The following is a 20,703-nucleotide window of genomic DNA, read 5'->3' on the forward strand; positions in this document are numbered from 1 at the left end:
GGAAGAAGAAGAGGAGGAGGAGGAGAAAACGTCTGCGCTGACCCCTCATGAGTTAAGTCACTTAACTCTGCCCTGAAAGTTAACCCAGCCCCCACTGTACTAGGCAAGCATCCTACTGAACTACATCTCCAACCCCTTCCTGACTTTTCGGACCTCTTGTGAAAATGAACACTAAGGGCTGATGATGGAGCTCAGTTGGTCCAAGGCTCTGTGCTCTGCACTAAGTGTGGTGATGTACTAGGAGACGGATCAGGGGATGGAGGCAGGAGGACCAGCATCCTTAGCTACAGAGTGAGTTTGAAGCCAGGCTGGGCTACCTAGAAGACTGTCTCAAACAAAAATTTTTTAATGATAAAAATAAAATTAATAAACAAACATGAAGAATCTTCCAAGAAGATTTTTTAAAGATCTTTTCAAAGATTTTTAAGAACCAGATACCTCTACATATTGTGTTATTGCATTTACATAAAATGTCCAGAGTGAGCAAATCCACAGACATGGTGTCCCCAGGGGTACAGCAGGGAGGAGAGGGACTGGGAGTGATTGACAGCTATGAGTTTGGAGGACAATGTTCTCAAATTAGATCATAACTGATGTGTATTAGTTAACCTAAAGAACCGGACGTGGTGGTGCACATCTTTAGACCCAGTACTTGGGAAGTAGAGGCAGGTGGATGGCTATGAGTTCGAGGCCAGCCTGGCCTACAAAGCAAGTCCAGGACAGCCAAGGCTACACAGAGAAACCCTGTCTCGAAAAAGCCAAAAAAAAAAAAAAAAAAAAAAAAAGAGTTAACCTAAAATCATCTAGAGTGTTCATTTTGGGTTTTGTTGTTGTTTTGTTTTGTTTTGTTTTTTTCTGCGACTCCAGGGATTGACCCCAGGGTTGTTGTTCAGACACTAGGCAAGCACTCTACTGCTGATACTGCTGAGCCACAACTAATCCACAGCCACGACCTATATTTCTTTGCTTTTCTTTTGAGATAAAATCTCAGTCAGTGTCTTCAGCGAACTCCTTCTAGAGCTTTGGATCCTCCCGCCTCAGCCTCCCAAATAGCTAGGATAATAGACCTATGCCACCGGGGCCACCTTAATTGGTTAAAATGATGGATTTGATTGTGAATTTTACCTGCAGTAAAACAAAATGTGCCCTCCTCGCTGAGAACCTAGAAAGGGTTTGTGGGAGACCAGCAGACCCAAGTAACCCTCTCTGGCTCGTGCCGCTGAAGGAAAGCAGGCTGGCTCCGGGGTAGACAGCTAGTAGAACTAACACCTTGCCACCTGAGAGCTGACCCCTGTGACCTTAGGTAACTGCAGCACTTATGTACCAGGGAGCACGAAGGACTGGGTGCCCATCCCTAGTGCAATGAGCCAATGAGCCGCGAAGGAAAGACGCAGATGATACCCAAGGGAAAACTGGTTCTAGGGATGAACGTTAGACCATGTGGGCAGACTGGGTTCATAACAAAGCTGGGCCTGGCTTGCAGCCCTGGTCTCTGCTGGGGCAGGCAGGTCTGCTCTCCTCTCAGGGTGAACCCCAAGAAAGAGGCTACACAGTGAGTTGACAGTACCAGAGTGAGGAGGGTCCTACCAAGTGCACTATGATACAGACCTCCCTCCGCCAAAGATGGCCAGAACTAGAGAGAAAGCAGCTATGCAGAGAAGGGCCAAAGGAGCTGATGAAGCTAGGCACAGCCACTCTGTTCAGACAGGCGCATGGACCACTGCACCTGCCCCACTTTCTTAGGGAGCATCAGGAACATGGTGTTTGACCGCACAGTAACAGAAGGGAAGGGGTCAGTCAGCCAAGGAACCCTCACCTCAGCCTGGCCTCCAGCCCTTTCTGTAGTACCCACAGATTCCCCATTAAGGAGCCTGTGGTCTATGCCGGGTGCACAGAGCATGAAATCGCTTCAACGATCTAGAGTGTGTTCCTGGAGCCGGAGCCGGAGTCCTCCAGAGTTGAGCTGGGTCTGGGCTTAGCCAGTCTCCTAGTTGTTCAGCCTGCTCGTGTTTCCCTAGAGATTGTGGAAGAGGGTGAGGCCCCCAGCACCCACCCAACTCCTGTTTGTAAATCCCTGGGGTTGGTGGGCTCTGAAGACGCGTAAAGCAGCAAACAGTTTGTGCACACGCTCAAACTTCTGGGTCCCAGAATGCTGTTCTTCTAAGTCACTGGGGATTTAGAAACTGAAACTGATTTACTTAGTAATCCATTTAGCTGCTCATGACTGTCATCCTAGCTCTTAGGAGGCTGAGGCCTGGGCCTGTCTCAAAGCAAAACTGGTAGTCAATTTAAAATAATGGTAAGGGGCTCAAGAGATGGCTCAGCAGTTGAAAGCATGCACCGCTCTTGCAGAGGATCCAGTTCTATTCCCAACACCCACATCAGGGAGCTCACAACCACCTATAACTACAGCTCCAGAGGACACAATGCCCCCTTCTGGTCAGTAAGCACAACTGCATGCACGTGCATGTACCCCCACACACAAAGCACCCACACAGAAACGTGCGCACGTACACACACACACACACACACACACATGGGAGAAACAAGTAGCCAAAATAAATGAAAGTAATAAAAATAAAAATAAATATTTAGGGGCTGGAGAGATGGCCCAGAGGTTAAGAGCACTGGCTGCTCTTCCAGAGGTCCTGAGTTCAATTCCCAGCAACCACATGGTGGCTCACAAGCAACTGTAATGTGATCTAATGCCCTCTTCTGGCCTGCAAGTGTACATGCAATAGAACACTGTACAAAATAAATAAATAAATAAATAAGGCACCACGGGACAGAGGCATGCTGGAAAGGGCACCGGTGTCTTCTCAGTGTTTTCCTAGGCCTGCCCTGGGTAGGTTGCTTCCACGCTGTCATGGCTCTCACTTGATAAGGAGCCCTGGGGTCTATGAATATGGTTCAGGAGTAAAGCACTTGTCACACGAGCTTAGAGACCTGAGTTAGGATCTCGATCACCCATGGGTGCTGAATACAATAATATCAATCCCAGCCCCCCTACCAGGAGCTGGATGCTGGACACCGGAGAATTGCCAGAAGCCGGTAGCCTGGCATACGCAGCAGTAAACAAGACAGACCCTGTCCCAAACAAGGCTGGAAGTGAGAACTGACACCTGAGGTTGTCCTCTGACATCTACAGGCATTGCGGCATTGTGTGCCTCCTAGGCCTCAGCTCCCAGCAGCACACTGGCCGGTGTCTACTGTAGAGGTTTGACGAGACAGGAGATGAAAGCTAAGTATCTACTTCCTCTCTCCTATCATTGATCTACTTCCTGTGGCTTCCACAAGTACCATGGAACATTCCACATACTGTCCCTCTTGAGTGGCCCATTTGGAAACTCATTTCCTGGCGCTCCATGCTAACGTAATTAGGCAATATGCGTGACAGCCCTGACCTAAGTGCCTTTTAACTACTTTCTACCTCCTGGATTCCCTGAAGATGAACACAACAGAGGACAACCATAGTGGGATCTTATGAAGTCTTGACTAGGAGAGTGAACTCTCAGACCCTTCCAGGTGGGCTTGGGAGGAGCCACTTCCGGAACTACAACGCCAAAGAAGAACAAGCAAAAAAAGGAGACACCAAGGCTCTGTAGTGACTTGCCGTACAAGCATGAGGGCCTGCGGTCTACGCACTGGACACATGGCCAGCCAGGTATGGTAGCCTGCGCTTGTAAACCTAGTGCTGGGGAGCAGAGACAGAATTCCCTGGGGCTTGCTGGCCAGCCAGCCTAACGGAATGGGTGAGTCCCAGGTTCTAGTGCAAGAGACCCTGTCTCAAAAAACTAGGTGAACAGTTCCTGAGGAATAACAGGCAAGGCTGACCTAAGACCTTCATGTGTGTTCATGTGTGTTTGTGTGTGTGTGTGTGTGTGTGTGTGTGTGTGTGTGTGTGTGTGTGCGTATGTTTGTAGGAATAACATACATAGAAATGCAAACTTTTTCTTTTTGGGGAGGGTTGTTTGTTTGTTTTTGTTGTTTTGTTTGTTGGTTGGTTTTGCAACACAGGGTCTCTCTGTGTTAGCCTTGGTTATCCTGGACTTTGTAAACCAGGCTGGCCTCGAACTCACAGCGATCCACCTGCCTCTGCCTCCCGAGTGCTAGGATTAAAGGCCTGAGCCACCATGCCCGGCATCAAACTTTTTCTTTTTAAAGGAAAGAAACATTCACACAGCTCATCAGGTGCCCAGAACCCAAGATTAACTGTAGGGAAGCCTGGGTCTCATCCAGACTGTGTAGCTCTGCTGATAACACACACACACACACACACACACACACACACACACACACACACGTGAAAAAAGAGGAGAAGGAAAGAAGGCAGGAAGGAAATGTATGATCCTGGTGCAGGGTACCTGGATCAGTCAGGATCGCAGGGGCAGAGGAAGATGGTGGTAGCCTAGGGGGTTGGGGAGAGAGACACGGAAGTGTTTACTGAGTATGGAACTCTGGGAAGTGTTCTAGAGATACAAGATGGTAACTAAGGCACGACCATCTGGATGGGGTTTTCCTAGTTTTGCTGGGTTTTAGTTTTTGTCTCTGGGAAGGTTTTGCTGTTTGTTTGGGAGAAGTATGTGCTAAGGAAGACGCCCAGGGCTGAGTGCATGCCAAGCACACGCTATCCCCCCTAGACTCACCCCAAGACCTGTGAATGGACTTACTAATACCACACTGACTTTGAACTCAGAGAGTGGCCTGCCTCTGCCCCTGAGTGCTGGGATTGAGGAATGTGCTGCAACACCCAGGCCGCGACTATATTTAATACCACCAAATTTAACACTTAAAATTGGTAAAACAAAACAAAACAAAAACAACAACAACAACAACAACAAAACAACAACAACAAAAACCGGCTGTGTGGTGATGCATACCTTTAATGCCAGCACTAGAGAGGCAGAGGCAGGTGGAATCTCTGTGAGTTAGAGGCGAGTCTAGTCTACAGAGCAAATTCTAGGACAGGCGGGACTGTTACACAGAGAAACCCTGTCTCGGAAAAACAAAACAAAACCAAAAAAAAAATTGGTTAAGATTTTAGCCAGGCATGATAGCACATATCTATAATCTCAGAATTTAGAAAGCAGAGGCAGAAAGATTACTGTAGATTCAAAGCCAGCCGATATATAAGTTCTAGGCCTGCCAGGCCTACACAGCTAGACCTTGTCCCTACCTTTGAAAGAAAGAGGAAGAGATAAACTTACATACTATGCATCTTATCACAATCTTTCTAAAGTCCTTGGGGTAAGATGGTGAAGGCAAGTCAGTAGGCCTGGGGAGCTACTGACCAGTGTAAGAGTGGACAGAGGGTGGGGTAAAGGTTCTGATCTCGAGAACACATGGGGAGCCCCTGAGAACCCCACTAGAGAGAAAACAGAGAACAGCAACAACAGGGAGACGTTAGCTGTTAATACACTGTCAAGCTGACGCATCTAGAATCACCCTGGACACAAATTTCTGGGCGGGTCTGAGTGCTTCTTAGGTGAGGCTGACTGAGGAAGGCCTACCTTAACTGCCCAACTGAATAAAAAGGAGACGGCTAGCTCCAGGCCAGCTTTTGTGTCTCTCTCTACTTCCTGATTAAAGGTGGCCAAACACTCTAAGCTTTGTGGCCACCACTTCCCTGCAGTGATGGATCCTAGCTTCAAACCCTGAGCCAAGACTTCCTTAAATTGCCAGTTCAGGGAAGGGTCATGGCTGCTTCTGCTCCTGAGCCAGGGGGACAGAATTTTCTGGCTCAGAAGTTACAGAGCTTCCTGACACCGCAGGAGCCTCTTGCTCATCCCACAGATACCTGCTGTGGCCTTGCTACATGCAGTGCTCTCCTTATGCCCCAGTCCCATTAGTCACAAGTCAAAGAAAACAATAGAAATCCCAGTGTCAGTAAACTACTGCCAATAGAGGGGAAAAGAAGGTAACCCTAAACTTGGTGAGGGACAGCCATCTCCTGTCTGTGGACTCAGGCCTGGGCACCCCATGACCTACATGTGTGCCGCCCACCTCACCAGCAAAGCACGGCCCCTCCCACCTTCAATCACCCCCTCCTCATGTGTCTAACCCTGGGTAGAATCATACAGCTCAGGAAAGAAGTGGCAGGGAAGAACACTGGTTACCACGGCTGCCCAGGGGTACACTCACAGAAAGATGTTCTCCAAAGTAAGATGTCTGCTTGAGACTGGAGAAGAGAGTCGTATACAAAATTTCTTGTTGCTGCTTTTTAAAGACGGTCTCATACAGTCCAGGCTGGCCTTGAACTCTTGAGCTCTTGCTGCCTCTGCCCCCCCACGTGCTTGGATAATAAGCAAGCTTCACCACACCCAGCCCTATGCAATTTTGTCAACTAGAGAAACAAACAAGAAAAGGTTCAGTGCATAAGAGCATTGGTTCCTCTTCCAGAGGACGTGGGTTTGAATCTTAGCATCCACATGGTGCCTCACAACATCTCTGACTCCAGTTCCAGGGGAACCAATGTCTACCTCTGACCTCCAGGGATACCAGGCATGCATAGGATTCACAGAGACACACATAAACTTTTTAAAAATTAACTGAAACACCTATAACAAAATGTTACTATTCTTAATAAGTAAAGAGTACTTATAACTAGCTTTAAAAACAAATACTTCCCACCTCTTAAAGGGTAACCCAGTAAGAATTAATGCTAATAGTTTGTCTTGAAATATCATTTATAATACTTTTAAGACGGGATCTCCTACACAGAGAAACTCTGTCTCGAAAAAACCAAAAAAAAAAAAAAAAAAAAAAAAGACGGGGTCTCAGGTAACCCAGGCTGACCTTGAACTCTCTGTGGAGCCTAGAATGACCTAACTTCTGATCCTCCTGCTTCTACCTCCAAAACCTGGGATTAAGGGTCTGAATCATCACGCGTGGTTTTACACAGTGATGGGCACCGGACTCTGAAGTTCATGCAGGCTAGGCAAGCACTTCACCACCTACGCTAATCCCGCAGCCCAACAAATTTATATGAACCTCAAGAGATAGTTAGAAATGTACAGATCTTAAGAAAATGAGCCCCCGCCAGATGGTGGTGGCACACACCTCTAATCCCAGACTCTGGGAAGCAGAGGCAGGCAGATCTCTGTGAGTTTGAGGCCAGCCTGGTCTATAGAGTGAGTTCCAGGACAGCCAAGGTGACACAGAGAAACCTTGTCTCAAAAAACCAAAAAAAACAAAACAACCAAACAAACAAAAGTTATAACTATTTAAACATGATATAGAGCCTGGCATGGTAAAAACATGTATACCGGCAATTGGGAAACTGAGACAGAAGATTCATCAAAGTACAAAGCCAGCCTGGGCTACATAGCAAGACCTTCCTTGTCTCAAAAAGGGGGTGGGGAGGAGGGGAGAAGAAAGTAAAAGTGATATGATCTAAACACTCATCAAAGGAGAATTAATTGAATTAATTATTGTCCATCCACCAAATAAAACACTCCACGGACTTTCTAAAAGAGTTTTGTAGAAGAATAAGAACCAACACAGAAAGTACCCTTGGATTATTTCTTTTTTTTTTTTTTTTTTTTTTGGTTTTTCGAGATAGGGTTTCTCTGTGTAGCCTTGGCTGTTCTGGACTCGATTTGTAGACCAGGCTGGCCTTGAACTCACAGCGATCCACCTGCCTCTGCCTCCCGAGTGCTGGGATTATAGGCATGTGCCAGCCACCACGCCCGGCAGATTATTTCTTTCATTTTGTTTTTATTACTTGTTTTTTAATCAAAAATAGATTGGGAGGGGCTGGAAAGAGGGCTCAGGGGTTAAGAGAGCTGGCTCCTTTTCCAGAGGACCCAGGTCCAGTTCCCAGCCCACATGGCAGCTCATAACTGTGTGTAACTCTACTTGCAGGGGACCTGACACTCTCAAACAGACATACATGCAGGCAAAACACCAATGCATGTGAAATAACAATAAATATATTTAGAAAATATACTTTGTACAATACATTTTGTCTATGGTTTTCCATTTCCCCACCCCTTTGTCTTGGCTAGTTTTATGTCAATTTGACACAAGCTAGAGTTAACAGAAAGGAGAGATCCTCAATTAAAAAAAAAAAAGCCTCCATAAAATCTAGCTGTAGGGCATTTTCTTAATTAGCGATTGGTGTGGGAGGACCCAGCTCACTGTGGGCGGTGCCAACCCTGGGCTGGTGGTTCTGGGTTGTATAAGAAAGCAGGCTGAAACCGGGCATAGTGGCGCATGACTTTAATCCGAGCACTCAGGAGGCAGAGGCAGGCGGCTCTCTGTGAGTTCAAGGCCAGCCTGGTCTACAAAGACAGTCTAGAACAGCCAAGGCTATTATACAGAGAAACTCTGTCTCGAAAAACCAAGAGAAACAGAGAAGGAAAGGAAGAGAGGAAGAGAGAAAGAAAGAAAGAAAGAAAGAAAGAAAGAAAGAAAGAAAGAAAGAAAGAAAGAAAGCAGGCTGAGCAAGCCATGATGAGCAAGCCAGGAAGCAGCACCCCCCTCCCCCCTCCATGGCCTCTGCCCTGTGCATCAGCTCCTGCCCCCAGATCCCTGCCCTGTCTGAGTTTCTGTTCTGACTTCCTTCAGTGATGGACTCCAGTGCGGAAATGCAAACCAGATAAACCCTCTCCTCCTCATCTTGGTTTTTGTCTTGATGTTCCATCACAGCAATGGAAATTCTGTGCTGGAAATTCTAAGACACCACCTAAATCCACATCCTTCCTTTCTCTCCCTCATTATAATATAAATAGGCATCTAAAAAATAAAACAAGATAAGATCAAAACAAACAAGCCAGAATAGGACAAAACAAATAGGAAAAAAGAGCTAAAGAAAACACATATGGACACCAGAGGCTCACATACTTGCACACACAGAAATCCCATAAAAGACACAAAACTGAAAACCATAATATATGAACAAAAGACTTATAAGACAATATATATTATATATTGCAATGTGTGTGTGTGTGTGTGTGTGTGTGTGTGTGTGTGTGTGTGTGTGTGTGATAATGCTTTATCACAACTTATGCACCCACTGATACTCTAGATGCTAGAGATGCATCTCAGGGCAAAATCAGTCCCCTGGTGCTTTGGAGTCCACACGTTCCTGGACTTACATGCCCCCTACATGGTGAATGCCTGGCTAGGAACCCTGGAGGCCTTGCTCCCCTTCTTCCCTTTCCCTGTCCCTCCCAGATGAAGCATCATGAGAAGAAAAGAATTCTCGAGAGGCTGGAGAGATGGCTCAGAGGTTAAGAGCACTGACTGCTCTTCCAGAGGTCCTGAGTTCAATTCCCAGCAACCACATGGCGGCTCATAATAATCTATAATGTGATCTGATGCCCTCTTCTGGCCTGCAGGGGTGCATGCAGATAGAATACTCATTACATTAAATAAATAAATCTTCTTTTTTAAAAAAAGCATTTAGGTTATAAACATGTTGCCACTAGGGAGGCAGGGTGCTGAGTACAAGAAGCTACTATGCATGCAACGTTGAGTCCCTAAGTATTTCCACAATTTAAAAAGAAGTTCTTGGGCTGGAGAGATGGCTCACAGGTTAAGGGCACTGACTACTCCTCCAAAGGTCCTGAGTTCAATTCCCAGGAGCTACATGGCGGCTCACAACCATCCATAATGTGACCTGGTGCCCTCTTCTGGCCTGCAGGTGTACATGCAGGCAGAGCACTGTATACATAACAATAAATAAATAAATCTTTTTTTTTTAATTCTCCAAAAATACCACCGAGTTTGTTTTGTGTTGGCTATATAGAGCTGGGCCTAGGGCCTGCTCTTAAATATGGTTTGTAAACCCAGTGAGACTTCATTCGAGAAAACTGATCTTTCCTTTGTGAGTGGTTATTGTTGGAGATAACTTCTGGGTTAAGGATGGGGCCTGTGTCCACTTCCCCTCTCAGCACTAGGATCCCTTCTGGCTTACGCCTGTGCAGGCCCTATGTGTGCTACCTTGGCTTATTTTTGAATATGCAAACTTCCTGGGGTTCTCCAGAGAAAAAGGAAGGGAGTGTGGGGAACTCTAGTGCAGGGCACAGACAGCCAGGCTCTACGCCTGGACCACGATGCCATCCATCACAGCAGAGTCTCTGTGCCCTGCACTATTCACATTTGGGGCCACGCAAATCCTTGCTGTGATCTCTGTGGCGCCTGCACCACGTACCGTGGGTTCTTGAACAGCAGTGCTGGCCTGTGAGCACTTGCGTTCCAGTAGCCACCTGCTCCCGGGGGACTGTCAACCCGAAATGTTCCCAGACGTTGACACAGCTTCCCCCCAAGGAACCAAACCCACCTCAGTGGTCCTCCTGCCCCTCCTGGCAGGTGAGGCACAAGTACTCCCTGGGGACAGCTGGTCCTGTAAGACCCCTGATCCTGCCTGGGAGACAGAAGGGGGTGCAGGGGGAGAGGGGACCCAATCAATGAACAAGAGAGAGAGAGAGAGACAGAGAGAGAGAGAGAGAGAGAGAGAGAGAGAGAGAGAGAGAGAGAGAGAGAGAGAGAGACAGGGAAGGGGAGCAAGGCCTCCTGGCTTCCTAGCCAAGATGTGCAAATCCAGGAACATGTGGACTCCAAAGCGCCAGGGGACTGGTTTTGTCCTGAGATGCGTCACCAGCATCCAGAATGTCAATAGGTGTTTAGTATGTATGCTCAGTAAATATTTGTTCAGTGAACAGAACATATGAATAGAGGGATATAAATAATTGCATTACAGGATGGAAAATGGTCAGGGCAGAAGAGAGCCGGCAAGCGCTGTAGGAAAGGAAGCCGAAACTGCTCATTCATACAAATGATGGCCGAAAAAGATCTATGTGTACCCAGTCATTCATGGCAATTTCGGTTAAGTCATTTATTCATTGACTACAAGAACAAAGACATGACCGGCATTAATTAATAGCCTGTATCCTGAGGTCCTCAAATGGGGAAGCCAGACCAACGTCCCAGAGCCCAGAATCTATTTTAGGAGGCAGGTCCTGAAATTACATCTGAAGCTGGAATGCCCAGGCAACAACTGCAGGGTGAGGCCAGTCCAGACCCACATATCTCAGCTACATGCTGGCTTCTCAGCAAGCAGGCCTCCGGCCTTCTATGACTCAAAGGCATTGAGCGCCCTGCCTATCACCCTTTACTGTGCCTGGTCAGGAATACCCTGCTGAGCCTCACCCCATAGGCCAGTGAGCTTTGGCAATGAGCTTTAATAAAGGTCTTTCCACCATTCTGGTGTACCGTAGGGTGGAGATCCCCAAACTGGGTGCTTCATAAACCCTGGGTCTGATTCTAGTGGTGAGGCATTAACTCAACCCCAGTATCCATGAACAATGCTTATTTTGCCCATGGCATCATCTCCAGAATAGCGTGCATCAGATATATGTTAAAGGAGATCCTTAGGTTCCCAGGTGGTACCCAGAACAATTTTCAAACATACTCCGCAGGTGACTCTCAGGTACCAGGAAGAATGAGGACCACATCCAGTTTGAGGGAGCCTAGGGGCCAGATGTGGAAAGCCATATCCTGCTAAGCAGAGGATAGGCCAGCCCATTACCAAGACAGGTGGCTGTGCCCAGGAGTCCTGGCATCTGAATAGACCCAACAAAGTTCTGTTGCAGCTATAGACAGGGGCCTACTGAAAGCCAGGGGACTTTTTGGGCGCCTTCTTGGAGAAGGTGGTAATACGGATGCTGAGGTTGACTCTCAGCCCTGCTGGACGCGTTACGTGTTTCTTATCTGTGCACATAAACATACAGGTGGGAGTGCTGAGATTTGGGGAGGATGACCTGAGCCAGGGTGACAGCCAAGTGGGGCCTTGGCAGTTGTGGTCACCTACCTGACACAAGGGCAATGCCCGTTCTCAGTGCTATTGTATCTGGCATTGTGTTCTGGTTGGTTTGGGCTATGGATAAAACTGAAGGGCTTATTCATTCGTGATGGGAAAATGCTCTGCCAGTGGCCCGGGATCCTGATGAAGGAAAACGGTTGCCTAGCTAGCAGGAGGGACCAAAGTTTTATGTTAAAATAAACAAACAATCAAAACCCAGCTGTGGTGGCATATCTTTGTAAGGCCAGCATTGGGAGGGGGCAGAGACAGGTAAAACCCCAGGGCTTGCTGCCCAACCAGCTTCATTGACCTGGCAAATTCTAAGCCAGTGAGAAAGAAAGAAATGAGAAAAGTTAATAGAACCTGCAGTCAGAGGTCGCCATACAAAGAAAGTGCTCTACCACTGAGCTACATCCAACTGCCCTCAACAATTTCTCTTCAGTGAAACTCTAGACAACACCTGAGGAGGAGGGAGAGAAGGAAGACCCCTGTCTTAAAGTTACCTTACATTAAGAACACCCTGGCAAGTCACCAGTCAAGGGAGCTAGCAGCGCCACCTAAGATGTTTTAAATCACACTTTGCAGAAAATAAATATTTAAGTCACCCTTGTCGAGAATAAACAACCTGATCTAGAGTTCGATTTGTTCACTGTGTCATTCGTCTGTAACTATTACTTGAGGAGGGGAGGGGGGTGGGGACGGCTTGGTAGAGTAGACAGAAAACTTGGGTCCTTGGTGACGCCAACTGATGTCACAAAGGTTAACGCTTCTGTGACAAGCCCTGCCTCGGTTTCTCTCCAGTGGCTTTTTCTGTATCTTCCGATCCCACAGAGGCCCAGAGTAGAGTTCCTGGTGAGAGGAAGGCCCCCTCTGCTCCTCCCTTTATTTATCTTTCGCTGTAGAACTGGGGTCCTGACTCACCACAATTGTTCCTTCTCTTGATTCTGACAGGACCTTCCTCTTCCCTTTCCCCTCCTGAGACACCCCCTCCCTTGGGAATCTGCCTGAAGCCAAGGTGAAGGGGCCTGGCGAGTGGAGCAAAGTGCAGACTCTTGACAGAAAAAGCCTTTCTAGTCTAAGCAGCACAAAGCGAGGCTTCCCAGATACCCCCTCAGACTTCTGAGCCGAAGCCCTAGCCATAGGTTCCACTTTCTTCTGCTTGAGGTTTGGCCATTCAAACTGACGGTGTTCAGTCATGATCCATGGGGTAGATAGATGGATGAGACGTAACTTTCAAAGAGAACTGTTAAAACGCCCACAGACCAGTCAAGTGGCCCTAATCACACCTCTACCTTCCGTGTCCATCTTCCAACCCACCCTGTGACCGCTACCCAGGAAGTACAAGCCTTCCTTCCTTCTGGGTACAGTCCTAGGAAAGTAAGAACAACTGGCCAAGCACAGTACTTCCATTTCCCCTAAGCCCTGTAGCATTTGCTGTTAGGTTTTCTGGCTGTCAATCCCAGGGTGGATTTTGATCTGAGTGCAGCCGGTCCACAGACACACACACACACACACACACACACACACACACACACACACACACACACACACACACACACACACACACACACACACACACACACACACACACACACACACACACACACACACACACACACACACACACACACACACACACACACACACACCCGCGCCCCCCGAAGATGGATGCAGAAAAACGGATGACACCCAAGCGTGGATGAAGTGGCCTCAGGGCTCTTACCTCGGAAAATCAGGCTAGCAACAGGGTCGGGCCGCTGGTCTTTCTTCACATTGGGGAGGTTGCTGGCTCTTGCCAGCAAGCAACAGAGCATGGCTCTGCAACACCGGAGCGCGGGAGGAAGAGGGAGCAGGAGCGCGGGACAGGGCCACTACTACTATTACCCGGCCCGTACAGATCCGGGTTGACTACACAAGAGAGCGGTTGACTCCGCTGCGCCTCCGCGGAGACTTGGTCAGCCGGGAATGCAGGGCTGCGCTTGGGACAAGGTACACCCACGGGGCGGATCCTCCCTTCCAGCCCGGCCTAGGCCCACCCTCAGGGCGGTGGCCGGGGAGGAGCAAGAGCGGGGGCCTTGTCTGAAGGGTCTCCCGGGAAGGAAACGCTGCTGCGGGGTGCTGGGCAAGGACAGCACTGACAGGGTAGACGCCTAGGGCACCATGGGTCCAAAGAGTCTCGCGCAGAGCGCGGAAGAAGAGTGAACCCGTGCGCCGGGCGCAGCCAGGTCTGGCTCCGCGCTGCTCCCAGCGGCGGCGCCACCGGAGTGGATCTCCCCGTGACGCCTGGAGTTGTGGAGGTCTACACTTAAATCATACCGCATTCTCAGCGTCTGCCCATTCGATCTCCTGCAGTTCTCCACTGTAGCAATCTCTGCACTCCTCACACTCTAGTGGAGAAATTAACTTAAGTCATGAGCCTTAAGTCATCTCGGTCCTTAGCAGGCTTTGGCGTGTCGTCAGACCCCTTAACAGCTTAGGAAGGGCCTCTCCACACGAGGCCCTCTTTTTTTCTCTGCTGTTACACAGGTAGCTGAGGAAAGGACATGGTCCCTCCCCTTTTCATTTTGAAGGGCACAGCACTTTCACAGGGGAAATCCTCTGTGCACTCCATACCTGCACCCTGCGTGGCTCGGCAGGGAAGACAATCATCTCAAAAGGATGCTTAGCGGTTTACAATCAGACTGTGATTCTCAAGTTGCCCAGTCTCCCTCGCTCCTGATAGCTCACACGTGCTAGGTACCACACCACTCAACCACTAAACCCAAACCCCCAGCCACACACTATTTTTACAACACTCTTCCAAAGCGCCTCCAAACTTTCTGTCTCGATTCTGTCTCCTCTACTCTCTTGAGCCATCCAGTCATGCTTCCAAATCTTACCACACCACCAAAACCACAGATCCTATGGGCTTTGCTTGAAAATATGACCAAAGGAAGAAAAAGAGGAAGAGGAAGAAGAGGAGGAGGGAAAAGCTGTAATGAGCATGTTCTCCATAAATAATTATTTTTTAAAAAATGGTTTAGGTCTGGGCAGTGGTGGTACACACCTTTAATCCCAGCACTTAGGTGGCGGAGGCAGATGGATGTCTATGAGTTTAAGGCCAGCCTTGTCTACAGAGTGAGTTCTAGGACAGCCAAGGGTATACAGAGAAATCCTGTCTCAAAGAAAGAAAGAAGAAAAAGAAGAAGAAGAAAAGGAAAAAGAAAGAACTTAAAAAACAGACCCGGATAACCCTTCTCAGCTCTCTCATCGTCACCCTGGTGGAAGCCACTGCCTGTTTTGCCTGAGCTACAGTGCCAGACTAAGCCACACAGCACCCTCCCCCACCCCCCACCCCGAGACTCCCTTCCATGGCTGCTTTTCAGCACCAATCACTACATAATGGTTGCATTTTATTTTTTTTCCCCCCACTCTTTCCAATAGAATATTGGATGGGCTCTAAGAAATTGGAGTTTTGTTTAGCTACTGTGGCCTGCTTAGCACCTGAAACGGGGTTCTGCACATGGTGGGCTCTCTATAAGTGTGTTCTAAACAGTTCACTAAGAGGACACTGAGCCCCACATTCCTCACTGGTCACCTCCAGATGGTGATGCTCCACATCATGGAATGTAGACAGTGGACGGCACTGTGGGACACGCTCTTAAGAAGAGGAAGGCAGCCAGGCATGGTGGCACACACCTTTAATCCCAGCACTGGGGAGGCAGAGGCAGGTGGGTCTCTGTGAGTTCGAGGCCAGCCTGGTCTATAAAGTGAGTCCAGAACAGCCAGGTCTACACAGAGAAACTCTGTCTTGAAAAACAAAAGACAAAGAAGAAGAGGAGGAGGGGGAGGGGGGGAGGAGGAGGAGGAAGGTCTCCTGAAAGGGTGACAATTCCTGCAGGAGTGGGATCTGAGGTTATCCCCTTTCCAGAATCTTCTTTGGCTGCTTGGACCCATTCTCTTACTCTCCCTGACTCTACTCTGCTCCCGTGGTTCCCGCTTCCCTCCTAGCAGAGCCTAGCTGACAAGATGCTCTCACCTTTGCCTCCATGCTGCTCTATCTCCTGCCAATGACAAGGTCGCCATGGTTCTGCATCCTAAGTTGTTCTTGTGAGGGCACAGGCCCATGTATATGTCCTGAACCAAGAACCCCAAACTCCCTCTCCTGCTTCCTGTAAGCAAGGTAGCATAGAGCCAATTGCCAGTGAGACCCAAGTATCCAGGTAGCCTGGACAACAGATCAGAGAAAGCAGTGAATCTGCCTGGTTCCGGATGACTCTGTGGCAGTGTGCAGTGCACAAACACATCCAGAACTTATCCTGTCTCAAGCTTTCAGGTGAGTGACTCCTCGCTTTAGAACTGTCACTTAAGTCTACTTGAGCCAAGAATAATGTCAGTTGATTGCGACTTAGGTCACCCTTCTGAATACTCATTATGCTGGCACTCATTATGGGGTGTCCACGGGCTCCTGGTGCCTCCTACTGACATCCGCTTCTGCCTGCGGATGATGGCAGCTCCTAACTGGCTATGTCACCATCATCCCAAACACATATGGTCCATTACCCACACTGCAGTCACGAGATCATCAAGCAGTGTAGGGTCACTGCCCTGATGAAGGTCTCCCAAGGGCCTGCTCTTCTGTTGGGAAAACCCTGCATTCCTATCCTTGTGCCAGAGGTCAAGGCCTCTCAGGCCCTTGACCCCAGAGTTCCTGTTCCGGAGAGTTACCTATTTCCCCAACGTTCCAAGCTCTCCTCCAGCTCGGAAGTCGGCTTGCTGCTGCTTTCCTGTTGTCCCCCCCACCACACCCCACAACTCCACCTCCACCCACCCATGGGGGTCTCAATTCAAGCAGCAGTCCCCCTAGGGAAGAAAGTCCCTGACCTCCCTCTAGGTTGGGTCACTCTGGTAAATAGCCACTTCAGCAGAGACACTGCTCCCTAGTGCTCATGGCAATTGTAATGAAGGTCTGTCTGCAAAACTGCTTGTTCATTGTCAGAGGCCAGGGCTGGCTCAGTGCCCTGGTGTTCCCAGTATACTGTAGGTCAGGGCTGGCCTGGAGTTGAAGTAGTAGACATTACACAGGGCTCCCAGAAAGGGCTCCACCTCCTGAGGCCAACAATGCTCTTCAGAGAGGACAGCATTGCCCTCTACGGGAAATTCTATATACTGTGGGTTGTTGTTTTTTGTTGTTGTTTTTTTTTAAGACTCTGAGCTTTGCCCCTACCCTCTCTATGCACACATGCTCTCTCTCGCTTGCTCTCTCTCTCTCTCTCTCTCTCTCTCTCTCTCTCTCTCTGTCTCTGTCTCTCTCTCTCTCTTCCTGTCCCAACTCCAGCCCACCACAGACAGCACAGGAAATCTGCGAGGGGTATATCTAATATTTTTAGAGAATATTCCAAGGGACCTCAACAAACCCTTGGCCTGTGTCCAAGAAACACACCTTTTCCATAAACCAGAAAAGCAACATCTGGTGACCCAAGCCCTGAAACACATCCTGACGCCTCTTCCCATCTGAACCTCCAACATCCTGGTCTTCCTGCTGTTCGTTGCAAACAGAGCTGTTTCCTTGTAGACTTCAGACTCGGGCTTAGAAACTCCATGGGGCCTCCACTCAGGGGGCTTTGCCTCAGTGCTAGAGCTGTAATACGGCTATGGAAATAGCTCAGGTGGTAACGTGCTTGCTGTGAAAACACGAGGAGAGAAGTTCCAGACCCAGAACCCATGTAACGAAAAGTCAGGCGCTGTGGAGCCTGCTTATGTGTGTATGTGCACATAGACACAGAATAAAGCCATAGTGAAGAACGGGATTCACCCTCCATCTCTGTTCTCCCTCTCTTCCACTGATCTGTCCCATAGTTTTACCTGGTACTTGGTATCCAAGCTGAAAACCATATACCAAGCCTCCCTTGCAGCTAGATGTGGCCATGAGGTCAATGAGACGGGAGGAGGAAGTGCGTATGTAGTGTCTTTGTGGACACGGTACCCCAGTGCCTTTTCATTCTGCCTGGGATGTGAGCTATGATGCTGTGCTATCACAGACCACATTGTCAAAGACACTTTGTGGAGAGAACAGAGCAGCAGGCAGGAGGCTCTTGGACAACCTGATGCACCAGAAGCTTGTGACGTAGGATGCCAATATGTAAGTGATTAATTACCACGGTTTATCATGGAGGCGTTAGGGAATCTCCCAAGACTGGGTGTGCATGGATTGGCAGCTACAGAGACAGCAACCTGCTCCCCAGCTGGAAGTCCAGTGGGAATGGAACCAGTTGTGAAGTGGTTTATATAACAAGTCCAGGTGGGAATGGTTTGGTTTGGTTTGGTTTTTGGTTTTTCAAGACAGGGTTTCTCTGTGTAGCCTTGGTTGTCCTGGAACTCACTTTATAGACCAAGCTAGCCTCAACTCATAGAGATCCGCCTGCCTCTGCCTCCCAAGTGCTGGGATTAAAGGTGTGCAGCACCATGCCCAGCTGTTTTGGGTTGTTTGTGTGTCTGTTTTGTTTTGTTTAGATTTCATGTTTCCATTCCAATAAAGGTAAGAAAAAAGTAAATTAAAAGTCCTCATTGGGTTTAATGTTTGCCACCATTCACAGGTGCTAACGGATAAGGGGGAGGATGCTGTCCTGTAGTTTACACTGTGCATCAGACAATACGCTGATGTCCCCTACAGATGTGTCATCTTAGAACAACATGATGCTTCATAGCAAAAGTGTGCCCAAGTTAAGTATTGGAAGATTTCCCATACGAATCTCCTCTTATGGCTTCCTTTGAAAAACCAGAGAAGCCTTTAATCCCAGCACTAGAGGGGCAGAGGCAGGCAGATCTCTATGAGTTCAAGGCCAGCCTGATTTACAAAATGAGTTCCAGGACAGTCAAGGCTACACAGTGAAACTCTGTCTCATAAGAAAGAAAGAAAGAAAGAAAGAAAGAAAGAAAGAAAGAAAGAAAGAAGAAAAGGAAAAGAAAGAAAAATCAGAACCTGGCAGAGGAGCCTGTTTAACACAAATCTAACATTTGTGTACATGTTGGGGTACACTAGCCCCCACTTACCCTATGAGCACACATCTTTTTCTCTATAGCCTAATCTAGGTGGCATTGCTGGCCAGGCTCCCAAGACACGGGGTGAGGGGGGGGGCAGGACAGGTGGCGGGGGGTTGTAATTCTGTTCTCTGTAATCTCTTGGTGGCCCTACCACCTGACCGGGAATGAAGACTGAAGCTTTCTTTGACCACATTCTTGTACTGTCTGGAGCCTTGATTGCCTAAGACCTAAACACCAAGTACCCTGAGGCAAAGACCTTGACTTCTGCTCAGTGACACCACTCTTTAGAGGGAGGCTCCGACTGAGTTTGAAGGGTTCTTTCGGGACACACTTGCCAGCCCCTAAATCTTCCAGAAGTGTGGATGCCCCCATGTGTCCTCTCCTCTACTCCATCCTCTCTCTGGACGCCCCAGTCCAGTCACTACCTTCACGTTGCTGAGAGTGTAAAATACTCATGTCGTCTAGCTACAGCCATGACCTCGGAAGAGCCTGCAGTGATGGGGATGATGCAGGCTCCTGGCCATCCATCCACCTTTCCTTCATGGGGTGGGTGACCCAGAACTTGCAGAGTCTGACCTAGCAACTGTGAAAACAAAGGGATGATGCTTTGCAAAGGTGTTGGCTTCAGCACAGTTAGCACTTCCTCCGAGAGACAAAGGTGGACAGAAGCCAACAGTCAGGCTGTGAGAAAGGGAGTGCATGGGAGAGGGAAGGACTGAAGAGGGTTGAGGGCCCGGGGTTGGGGGAGGGGGCGCGTGTCTCTATAGAAACATGCACTCACAGAGGCATAGCAGCATTGTGAGTCCATGGCCTGCCATTGTGCAGGAGGACAGCGCCTCAGTTCAGAAGGTGACAGACAGAAATGGCAGACAGAGGAGATGAGGGTCCCTGCAGATGGGCAGACAGATACCAGCCATGCAGCCATTGGATGAACAAATGGAGCTAATGATAGTACTGATTCAGTTTTTTAAATATACTGAAAGCGCCGGGCATGGTGGCACATGCCTTTAAGCCCAGCACTTGGGAGGCAGAGGCAAGTGAATTGCTGTGAGTTCGAGGCCAGCCTGGTCTACAAAGCTACTCCAGGACAGCCAAATCTAACACAGAGAAACCCTGTCTTGAAAAACAATAACAAAAACAAAAACAAAACAAAACAAAAAATACTGAAAACTTTCTTGGGACTGCACAAAAATCCCTTGATATATGCACATGTTGACTATAATAGCAATTATAAAAATATATAATTATAAATAATAAGTATAGTTAACATGCATTAATGTTTCTCTGTTTATTAAGACAGAGTCATATGTAGCCCAGGCCAACCTAGTACCCTGTGTAGCTGAAGATGATGTTGAGCTTTGGATCCTCATCTTCCATCTCCCAAGTGCTGGGCTCACACACATGCATCCCCAATCCTGGCTTTATGCAGAGGTGGGGACCAAACCCAGGGCCTCTTTCTGCCAACATTCTATCAACCAAGCTATGTTTCCCAGCCCTGGAGTTAACGAGTGTGGGGGCCCAGGCCCTGCTGAAAGTGCTTCATCGGGTCTACAACACGTCACAGTGGAAGAAACGACGCATACAGTAGTTGAGTGACTTGTCCAAGGTCACACAGTTGAAAAGTGGCACCCCCCCTCCCCCTCTCTCTCCCTCTCTCAATAGTTTTATGACACTGGGTTGTGACTAGGGCTGCCAGCTCTCTGTATTCCTTAGTCCCCTTCCCAACTTTTATTTCACTTATAAAAAAAAGGCCCACAGTGACACCACTGTCCCCTCCCCTAGAGGCCCTGCTATACTCACAAAAGGCTATCATGCTCAGGGTCATATGACCCATTACCCTGGACTCAGAGCATCATATCCTAAGCAGCCACCTC

General features: G+C 48.5%; 1 protein-coding gene across 22 annotated transcripts in view; it reads right to left on the bottom strand.

Annotated features, from left to right (window-relative positions):
* Positions 1–20,703, bottom strand: part of DYSF (dysferlin) — a 200,235-nt gene that overhangs the window by 172,216 nt on the left and 7,316 nt on the right. For 13 of the 22 annotated variants that reach the window (XM_084766037.1, XM_084766032.1, XM_084766034.1 and 10 more), the window contains exon 1: positions 13,530–13,787. The exons of 8 other annotated variants lie outside the window; for them this stretch is intronic. In XM_084766037.1, the coding sequence (XP_084622163.1) occupies positions 13,530–13,620 (91 nt within the window). In that variant the 5' untranslated portion in view covers positions 13,621–13,787. Of the gene's footprint in view, positions 1–13,529; positions 13,789–20,703 lie in introns of those variants that run through there. One more of the 22 variants, XM_084766039.1, reaches the window with a different exon arrangement.

This window comes from Acomys minous (genome assembly GCF_964271855.1).
Source record: "Acomys minous genome assembly, chromosome: 17".
Classification (NCBI taxonomy): domain Eukaryota; kingdom Metazoa; phylum Chordata; class Mammalia; order Rodentia; family Muridae; genus Acomys; species Acomys minous.